An 11,124-nucleotide genomic window follows, 5' to 3' on the forward strand; every position below is an offset into this window, starting at 1 on the left:
CCCAATGACCTTCTGCTTCCTTAATACTAAACCTATAAATATATGCACATGATCTATTTCCCTATCCTTATATATAAATATATTTACATATATACATGTCTTTATTTAGGCCTCTATAAATGGCCTTTGACTCCTAGTTCTTTCCTGTATTTCCTTTGACTTTCCTCTTGTCCCACTATCATGCTCAGCCTACATTTGGGATTCAGTAATTCCTCTTGGTTACATCACCCTTGATCACGCCCTACCAGGGTTCCTGCACCATCCTCACCACGTTCCTTCCTCTTTGTTTTCAACTTGTGCATTCAAATTGTCAATTAATGCACCTGGATTGCATGTTTGATCAGTTTCACACTGAAGAAGTTGGTAAAATGGTTTAGTTTCTGGCTGGTGTATTAATTTGAATCGTATTTGTATTGGCTGGATTTCCTGGTATGCAGAAAGATCATTTTATCCCAGACAGCATTGTACTTCAAGAGAGATCTTGAAACGTCCTCTCTGTGGATGAATGCATTGCCATTCTTTTTGAATCTGTCATTCTTGGCACAGTACACCAAATGACTGCTTATTAAAAATGACCAATACTCATCCATTTCAACTCACTTAATGCCTAGGATATCGATCTTTATGCACACCTTTAGTTTTTGATGACTTCTAATTTTCCTAGATTCATCTTTAGCGAATTTAGTGAAAAGTTCCAATTAACTTCAAGCCTTCAAGATCCCAGACACTCTATGTTGTAATAGCCGGGCTATTACAGGTTTCTTCACCACACTAGCTTATGCACCCATTTTGTCTTCAGCGATCAGGACTGGAAGGTATCACTGAATGCCATGTTCTTAGAACAAAGTGATCTTGTGTTGAGGGAGGACTTGAGTAGAGACCCAATGCCCGTTTGCTACCTTAATACTTAACCTATAAATATATATACACATAGACTTATATCCCTATCGTTATATATAAATATATTTACATATGTACATGCCTATGTTTATACCTCTATAAATGTCTTTTGCCTCCTAATTCTTTCCCCTATTTCCTTTTACTTTCCTCCTCTCCCACTATCGGGTTCAACCTTCATTTGGCAATTTGTAGTTCCTCTCGGCTACATTGCACTTGATCGAACCCCACCAGGCTTTCTATGCCCTCCTCGCCATCGATTTTAGATCTCTTTTTGTTTCCTTGTCCCTGGGTTTATTGATTTCCCCCCTCCCTTTCCCCCAACTCTCCCCTGTCCCATCCCCCCTCCTGCCAAACCACTGGTCCCATTGTTTTCTCCTCCACATTGTTAATCCTGTCTATTTTATATAGATAGACAGCAAAACAAAACAAAAGATAGCCTATGAATAGTTCCAGGTCTGTCTGCGATCCTTATGAACGTTTTCTGATTGGGTTTGATGCAGTGCCAAGCCCTGCCCCCTGAGTCCAAAGTCCATTCTCAGAATTCTTCGGGGACTTTGTTGCTTTGCACCCCTTGCTTCTCTGTTGCACTCCCTTCGTGCTATGCCCTGGTGTTGGGGGTCAGACCAGGCACAATTCCCACAATGTGTCTCCGGTTTCCCCCGCCGTAGCATTGTGGGTCAGTAAAGGGACATTGTGTCTCACGGTGAGGCCTCTCTGTGCACTGGCTGCTCCAAGCAGAAGTGTCATCCTTGGGGCTTGGTGGAGCAGGGTGCTATCCACTCTTTCTCTCTCTTTTGCTCTCTCTCTAGTTTGCTCCCGTGTGGTCTGGACAGACGTGCATTCTCCCCAGGCTGTCTCTTCAGTGCTGTCCTCTGTAGTGTATTCTTCTGGGGAGGGGGTCGACATAACTGGTATAGAGGCTGGCCCCACAGACCTGTTAGTTCACTGCTTCATACCGGTATGTTGCCGTCAAGGCTTGGTGCCCCAGGTTGAGGTCTAGTCCCCCTCTCCCTTTCCTGTGGAGACAAACAGTACCCTCCCATGGTGGATGAGTGCCCTATTCCCCCCAATGCCCTCATCTTTTTCTCTTCTTTGAGATTTTAGATGAATAATTCTTCACTTTCTTCTTTGCTCTTTGATGCTGTTCAATGATGTTTAAAAAAGATTGCCCATGCATTCTAGTTGTCCTCGGTAGGTAGGTGGTTTGGTCCAAATTATTCAGTTTACCATTATTGCAAGTGAAAGTCTCCATACCATTTAAATTTGTAACACTTACATGTTTAGATGACCACGGTATTTGGTTTTATTTAAAAGGTTCTGAGGCAGCACCAACTGGATGATTGTCTGCGGCATGTGTCTGTCCGAAGATTTGAATCATTTAATCTATTTGCTGTAACAGAAGCTAAAAAAGGGGAGACTGAAGAGGAGACGGGTACATGGGTCCAATATACAAGTATCTTCTATCCTGAATACAGTATCTCCTTAAGGTAACTTTCATTATAGTTAAGGTTTTTGAAAATAGAAATTTTCTCTTATAGAAGAAAAAAAAAAAACCTAATGAAAACCTCATCGTCCTATTGAGTTTGCACACAATCTTTATCAGAATTTAGGCTATGCAACTTATTAGGAAATCCTGCTGCTTCAACTGAATATTGCCAGTTTCTCAGAACTACAGAAAACGTTCTCAGGAATGCAGTGCCATGTGAGCTAAAGTGGATTGTAAATCAAAGAGTTTACTTAACCATTCAATTGTAGCATTTGATTATGACTCAAAGTCAAGTTCTCACTGAGGTATAAAAGGTTGAAAGTGGAAACAGTACTTTCCAGACCAATCTGTCTTTAGTAGCTATCTGAAAAATCAAATGTTGGTATTTTTCCCATTCATAATTTTGTAATTTTCAGAAAAGAGCCTTAAGAATAGGAGGGAAAATATCCACTGGAAACATGGTATATTGAGAAACTTCTAGACTTTTCTGACTTTAAAAATTGTTGGAAAGGAGGGAAGAGAGTTTTAAACCCAAATAACCAGCTATTACTTTGACTGAAGTAGTTTCCCCTCCTATGATGGTCTAGCACAGGGGTGTCCTGCAGACTGTGTATGGTTGGTGAAATCATCGGCTAACATCACCTGTCTCACTAAAGAACAGCAGTTCCAGACCTCACATTAGGGATGAGTGAATAAAACGTTTGACTAGTATGGCCCACGGATGATGTTCTAGGTGTCCAAACGGCCCTGGTGGAAAAAAGGTTCCTCATCACAGTATTCCACTAGGTGTTCAAGTTTTTAAAATCTGCCTTCCTGATGAGATTCCACATTGTCAAAGAGAAGAGGAGCAGGTTTACAGTAGTTCTAAGAAGAACCAAGAGTATATTTTATGTGCAAATGTGATTGAATGAGGTTAAGTTGCCATAGGAATAATGTTAAGAGGGAAACAAAAAGACATCACAAAGGATATGTTTCCTGAACACTTTTAGCGTTACTTATCTAAACTTTAAAAGATACCCTAATAGCCAACATTTTGGGATTTGGCTAAAAACTGATTTAAGGATTTAGAGAGCAACATTTTGAAGCTGGTTTCATAATACTGTTTTATTCAAAGTTCCAAGTAATAGGGAAAAGATGCGTGAGCTTGTCTGTACATCTGTTACCAAATGTTTTAAAAATTAAAATATTTTATTGGGGCTCTTACAGCTCTTATAACAATCCATAAATCAATTGTATCAAGTATATTTATACATATGTTGCCATCATTATTTTCTAAACATTTACTTTCTTTTTTTTATTATTATTAATCATTTCATTAGGAGCTCATACAACTCTTAACACAATTCATACATACATTAATTATGTAAAGCACATTTGTACATTGATTGCCCTCATCGTTCTCAAAACATTTGCTCTCCACTTAAGCCCCTGGCATCAGCTCCTCACTCCCCCCTCCTTCATGAACTCTTGATAATTTATAAATTATTATTTTGTCATATCTTGCACTGTCCGATGTCTCCCCTCACCCACTTTTCTGTTGTCTGTCCCCCAGGGAGGAGGTTATATGTAGATCCTTGTAATCAGTTCCCCCTTTCCACCCTACCTGCCATCCACCCTCCCGGTATCGCCGCGCTCTCCACTGGTCCTGAAGGGTTCATCTGTCCTGGATTCCCTGTGTTTCCACTTCCTATCTGTACCAGTGTACATCCTCTGGTCTAGCCAGATTTGTAAGGTAGAATTGGGATCATGATAGTAAGTGGAGAGGAAGCATTTAGGAACTAGAGGAAAGTTGTTTAATGGAAGTACCATAGCTTCCTTGCATTTTGGAGGCAATAACCAATTTGATCCTAAGTTAGGAAGGAAGAGAAAATTATTACACACAACTATGCCCCAAGTACAGAGCTAGGTGCTTTGCTATATTTATTTCATTTAATCCTTAAAATATTCTGTGGAGTAATAATAAAGATGTTTAAACAGTAAGAAGATAGCATCTAGAAGGAAATTAATAAGAAAACAGTGATCTAGTAGTGATCTTCAGGTACAACATTCTAAAATGTATCTGTAACAAGAGACAATAAATATAGATTGTAGTAAGAATAGTCTTCCGACATCCTTGGGCATTAGTAAGGCTTAGCCTGGGAGAATTTGCAATCTCTGGTAGGAATGACCTTGGTACAGTCTTCTCAGGATCGCAGGCTATTATGTTGGACTCCCCTCCAGCAGCAGGTTCTGTGTGATATATTCAATTGTGAAAAAATAAATAAAAACTCTGACACTATAAATGTGACATTGATTCCCGACTTAAGGAGAATCAAGTGCTTGAGCTCATATTTCAGTTTCAATGGCTACCAAGATTTTCTTACCCCATTTTTCAAACTGTAAGGCAACGTTTGTCCACATTAGTAGTACACATTGACGCGAGCATACGCATATAGGGCTGTAGAGCTAAATATGATTGTAGAGTAAATAATAAAAGCAATGATGATTACATTAATATTGGCTAACAATTGAGCACCTACTCTGTGAAAAGCATTCTACGCTTCCCATGCCCTAGCTTATTAATTCAACCTTCTCAGGTGAGCACTGTTATCCTCATCTTACAGCAGGGCTTCTCAGCCTTCCCCATGCCGCGACCCTTTCTTACAGTTCCTCATGTGGTGTGACCCTCCAACCATACCATTATTTTCGTTGCTGCTTTGTATGTAATTTTGCTACTGTTATGATTCGGGCTACCACTGTGAAAGGGTCATTCGACCCCCAAAGGGGTCGTGACCCACGGGTTGCAAACCGCTGTCTTACAGAATATTATAGATTGACATGTGCTCTTCCAAAATATGTTGGAATCCCAACCCCTATACCTATAGTGCTGTGGGTTATGCATTGAGCTACTAACAGCAAGGTCAGTGGTACATGGCTTCAAACCCAACAGCAGCTGCCAGGGAGAAAAATGTGGCTGCCTGCTTCCTATATGGGGTCACTAAGAGTTGCAATCTGCTAGATAGCAGTGGATTTTGGGGTTTATACCTCTGGATGCAATCCAATTTACAATTAGGTTTTTTTGTTTCATTAAAGAAGCCATTATCAATATAGATTATATTCTTAAACCTAATTTCTGCTGAGTGGTAAAAACGGCAGATTAGACTCCAAAAGAAAAATCTAAACTCACTGCAACCCTGTAGGTCGGGGTAGCAGTGCCCCTGTGAGTTTCCTAGACTGTAACTCTTTATGGGAGTAGAAAGCCCCGTCTTCTTCCCTCCGAGCAGCTGGTGATTTCAAACTGCTGACCTTGCAGTTGGCAGCCTAACTTGTACCACTATGCCTCCAGGGAAAAAGCAAAAATCCTGGAGATTGTCCCAATTGCATATTTACTTAGAATGTCTAGTTGTGTCTTGTTTATAAGTTCTTGGGGTGCGGTGGCTTAGCACTCTGCTGTTCACCCAACTGTTCTCAGTTTGAACCCCACAGCTGCTCTGCGAGAGAAAGCTGGCCCATCTGTCTCCATGAAGACTGGAAACTCAACAGGGCAGTTTTTCTCTGTCCTTTAGGATTGCTATGAGTTAGACGGGATCGACAACAATGGAGGTCGGATTAATATTATTACAAGATATACAAACCGTGTTTATGTGTTGGAATCTACTGAAGGGCACACAGGAGCTACAACAAGCAGTGATCTAAATTTAAACTTTGGCCATTATTTTTGTCAGCCTGACACAATGATTCTTAAAGGAATAAGGAATTCCCCTTACTAGCTTTTCATCAGAAGGAAAAGTCTGAATATCATATTAGGTTATGAAGTCCCTTGAATCTGTTATCTTTTTTGTATACATGAGGATGTCGACTCTCTGTTCCAAAGTAAGTATTAAAAGTTAGGGACATAAAATTTATTGAGTTTGAGTCTTAACTTACTCCTCAACAAAGTCTTCTTGTCTTTCTGGTGCTTAAAAAAAACTGTTTAGAAAAGGTATTTGCCATTAAATAGATGCTTGTACAGAAAAGGAAGATATACTAGAAGGTATTCATGTTAAAATATTTTATTAAAAATCCCCTCTCCTTCTGGCTTATGAGCTGTAGTTTATTACTGTATAGCACTTGCCGTATAGATATATAAATAAATAGTTTCCCCACCCCCCAGTTTCCGTGCAGCAGGAATTTTCATTTTCCAGAAGCTTTCAAATATTTCCATTATATTTGGAATCACAGATGTGCCTGACTTAATCACTTATAAACATATACATATCTTAGGTATAGAAAAAGCTGAGAGACCTGAAGTATCCTTCTTCCTTTGTATGAGACTCCTGTTGCTATGGTGATTGTTGAATTAGAAGGCTGGCACTGTTGACTTTTGGCTCATCCTAGGAGCTTAGAATGAGCAAGAAGTTAAGAATGCCTTTGTCTTTGTGGTGCATTTTTCTAGCACAGGAAATGCACTGTCTCAAGATCATAGATTGGCTTCTCTAGGAGAAGGAAAAAAATAAACCAAATGCCCACCAGACCGAACTTACTATACACCAATGAGTACTCAGAAAGTAAATATTAGTGCTTGAAATGGTATACTGTACTTAGACATATGGTAGCCACAGAACCCCACTGTTGTCAGGCTGACTAGGGCTGCAGATCTTATAGGAAGCAAGCACTGCTACGTCTTTCTCCCACAGAGTGGCCGGTGGGTGCAGTAGTCAACATTTTGGTCCGCCATCTAGTATTTTCACCTCTGCTCCACCTTGTATGTGCATTTCATAGACAGCTGTTTAGACCTTGGTAAGACTGGCATCTGAAGCAAATATGAATACTAAACTGACATTTAAAAGTTTTAATAAAATATTTTAACTTTAGTAGTGATATTAAACACAGCAATGAGTAATATTATTTAACGCCCTAGAAGCTTATCTTGTATTTTCATGGGAACTATAGGATTTAAAAAATAAGATCCAGTATATGCATATAAAAATCAAAAGGTTGAGTCATATTTTCATGCAACTGTGTAGATACAGGCCCATTTGTTTTCTATTCATAATTATGTTGGTTGGTTACATATAATGAATTATATTAAAAGTTTTCAATTTACTGTTGTCATTAACATTTTAAAATTTCTCATATACTGCATGTAGAAATCACTTACCAATTTCCTATAGCTAGTACATATGAGCCTTCCTCCAACCCCGATGCTGTGTTCTAACAAACAAACAAACAAACAAAAAACACAACCAAACTCACTGCCGTTGAGTCATTTCCAACTCATAGCAACCCGATAGGACAAAGTAGAACTGCCCTGTGGATTTCTAAGATTGTAAATCTTTGCAGGAGCAGACAGCCTCGTCTTTCTCCTGAGGAGTGGCTGGTGGTTTCAAATTCTTGACCTTGCAGTTCACGGCCCAACATGTAACTCGTAACACCACCGGGGCTCCTTCCTTGGATAAGCATGAGTTAAAATATAAGTCGTCAACAAGGGCTATCAAGAGAAGCAGGGTGAGAAATAAAGCATGAGATAATTAAGATTAAAAGGAAAAGTTTAAATCTCTACCCACTAAAACATAGTTGTCCAAACTTACTTGGTCTACCGACCTTTTTCAGGAAAAAAAAATCTCAGCATCCCCTCTCCTCCTGCACAATAAAAGTTATTTGTGCTAATGTGCTTTATACAACTGATGTATGTATGGATTGTGATAAGGGTTGTATGAGTATGAGCCCACCCACTTTGTCACCCATTTTGGAAAAGACTGTAATAAAAGAACTGCCGACATACAGAATGTGAGGTTTGAAAGACTTAGATCTGCAGCCCTTGTCTTCCTTTTGAGTCTGAAATTCTCAAAGAAGTTGTTTCTTTCTATTAAAATGTTAATAAATTATCCCTGCCCCCTTTTAAAATAACTAACTCATAGCCACCCTGGAGGACAAGACTAGAACTCTCTAGCCCCTCTGGATTCCCAAGCCTGTCAGTCTTTACTGGAGGAGGAAGCCTCGCCTTCCTCCCATGGGGCAGTTGGTGGTTTCCAGATGCTGGCCTTGTGGTCAGAAGCCCCGCACGTCCCCCACCCGGGCTGCTGTGAACGGGAATCAGCTTGCTGGCAGTGACGCTTTTTTCCTTGTTGGTAAATAACTAAAACAAAAACGAAAGATAAAAGCATCTTACAAACACCAAAGTATTTGTTAAATCATTAAAGTAGACTCCTGATGAAGAACTGCTGTCACACCAAACGTTCTTAGGACTGTATTGTGCTATTTCTTCCCTTCTCCCTCTAGTGGGCAGGAAATAAGTTTTAAGTGAAGCATTAGATTTTTTTTTTTTTTTAGTGTTGGATGTGTAGCAACAGAAAGAGCCACCTTTTCTTGAAATTTAAGAAACACTAATACATTTCAGAATCATTACAGAAGATGCTTTATTTCTTTCTAGGCGTAATAATGGATCCTTGAATGTTGAAGATGTTCTTACCAGCTTTGACAACACAGGAAATGTTTGTAAGTTATATGCCCAGCATATAGGAAAATGTGTCGTGTTTTTAAAAGCGAATATTCAATTTCTTTTATGCTTATTATCTTTACTGATGCACATATGCTAAATATCAATGTATCTTACTTTAGAAACTACCGTCTTCAGTTGCACGATAAGACACCCCTGCTAAATGGGATCTGTTTGTACAGTCTGTGGTTCGGAGTGTATGTGTGTCAGAATGTAGGTCACAAGGCACATTGGACTCTTCGATAAGTCCCTTTTGTTCCTTGTTTCCATTGTGACCTCAGTTCATCCTGCAGAGGATGTGTCTCTTCTTTGCTGAATTTTGGATGCTCACTTTTCTGGTCTGTGTTTCGTCCGAGTAATGCCAGACCATGTTTCTTTGGTGCTGGTAGACAGTAATGCTAGAGTGTTGTTTTTTTTTAATGTGGTATTGTAGTAGTACAACATTTGTTGGCTTTTCACCTAAGCGTCTGGATAAGTCGTAAAAGCTTGCTGTACTGTTAGATTTTGACCCCTTGATGCATTGCTAGTTAATGAAGGTGGATTTCCTACTTCTGTTCAACAAATGCTTTTTGAGTGCTTGTGCTAGATTCAGATTCATGCTCTGTAGCTAACTTAGAAAGACTAACTATTATAAAATAATGCCACAGAGTGAAGGAAATCTGGTAAGAATAGCTTTCTGGTACTGAGTTGAATTAAAAACAAAACGCGCTGCCTTTGAATTGATCTCGACTGTATAAGAGAGGGTAGAACTGCCTTTGTGGATTTCCAAGACTGCAATTCTTTACTGAAGTAGAAAGCCTAGTCTTTCTCCTGAGGAGTGGCAGTTGCTTTGAACTGGTGACCTTGTGATTAGCAGTCCACACTCGTAACCCGCTATATCAGCAGGGCTCCTACTGAGTTGAACAGCATGCTATAATAGGAGCTGTGCACACCTTCATAACTGGCTGCATGGTTTATTTGTCTTAAAATAGTTTACTATCAGTGAAAAATCTCCATTTTAAGCGTGGAAATAGTACTCATAATTTTTCTCAAAGGAAAATTCAGAACTATAATGACTTACTGTTTTAACAAAAAGTTACATACTTTATTATCAATTCTGCCTTATGACATATTTAGGTCTGTGTATAATAATGTCCAGTCTGTGTATAATAGGTCTGTGTATTATAATGTCCAGTGATACTTTGGCAATAATTTTACCCATGTTGTGACCAACTGTTGATTGTATAGGAAAGTGTTTATGTACTTTTGTCAATGAAAAACCGCACACTCACTGCCATTGAGTTGACAGAGTAGGACGGCTCCAGCAGGTTTCGGGGGCTGTGAATCTTCATGGGAGCAGAAGCCTGGTCTTTCTTACTTGGGGCAGCTAGTGCTTTGGAACTGTTGGCCTTGTGGTTAGCAACCCACTGTCTAACCCTTTACGGGATATATCCATGTCCCCAAATTATCCTAAAGTGCTTAAATCATTGTAGTTTTCTTTGACTTGTACTTTTAACATTTATACATTGCCACCTATTTGACACAGACACCCCCCCCACGCACACACACACAGCCCCCGAAACCTAGGCATATCATGATTTCCTTGGGAACCAGAGCAAGGACTGGACAGGGAATGCTAATGGCGACAGAGGAAATATTCTTCTTTAATTTGACATAGCTATAACTGCTGGTGACGTGGTGGCTGTGCATTGGGCTGCTCACCACAAGGTCAGCAGTTTGAAATGACCAACTGCTCCATGGGAGAGAGATGAAGCTTTCAGCTCCTGCAAAGAGTTACCGTCTCGACAACCCACAGGGGAAGCTCTACCTTGCTCCGGAGGGTTGCTGTGTGTGTGTGTGGGGGGGGTCGGGGGGAGCGGTTTACTTGTGATGGCAGTGTGTTTGGTTTTGGTTTTGTAAAATGAAGTCAGGCTTAGGCTTACATAGTTTTCGAACCTGATCCTAAAATGTGAAAAGTAGAATATTTGATTCAGTAGTGTACAAAACAAGTATTCTATCCAATGGCTCAGTATAAAATAGGGCCACTAGCTGGCAGCATTATATAAAACAAAATTAATTTCCTAAAGGTTTAAGTTATTATCTGAAATTATTGTTTCAAATATCTTGAACCTATCAACTTGTCTCACACCTCCAAGTTGTTGTTGTATTCATAAATGAACAGATTGCTAATTAAGAGTAAATTTCCCCCGACATGTCCATTCTTGACAGAAAGCTTTGAGCCTTTGGAATTAGATCCATCTAAAATTCATCATAAGCGACTTCTATCTTCCCCGCGAGCCTC

General features: G+C 39.7%; 1 protein-coding gene across 1 annotated transcript in view; it reads left to right on the forward strand.

The window, feature by feature from the left end:
* Window positions 1-11,124, forward strand: part of CAMKMT (calmodulin-lysine N-methyltransferase) — a 470,081-nt gene that overhangs the window by 5,259 nt on the left and 453,698 nt on the right. Inside the window, exons 2-3 of the mRNA XM_030884357.2 lie at window positions 2,215-2,387; window positions 8,778-8,842. Of these exons, the coding sequence (XP_030740217.1) occupies window positions 2,215-2,387; window positions 8,778-8,842 (238 nt within the window). The remainder of the gene's footprint in view (window positions 1-2,214; window positions 2,388-8,777; window positions 8,843-11,124) is intronic.

The sequence above is a fragment of the Echinops telfairi genome, unplaced genomic scaffold (genome assembly GCF_000313985.2).
Source record: "Echinops telfairi isolate 266 unplaced genomic scaffold, ASM31398v2 ScPeMD7_7475;HRSCAF=8513, whole genome shotgun sequence".
In the NCBI taxonomy this organism is placed as follows: domain Eukaryota; kingdom Metazoa; phylum Chordata; class Mammalia; order Afrosoricida; family Tenrecidae; genus Echinops; species Echinops telfairi.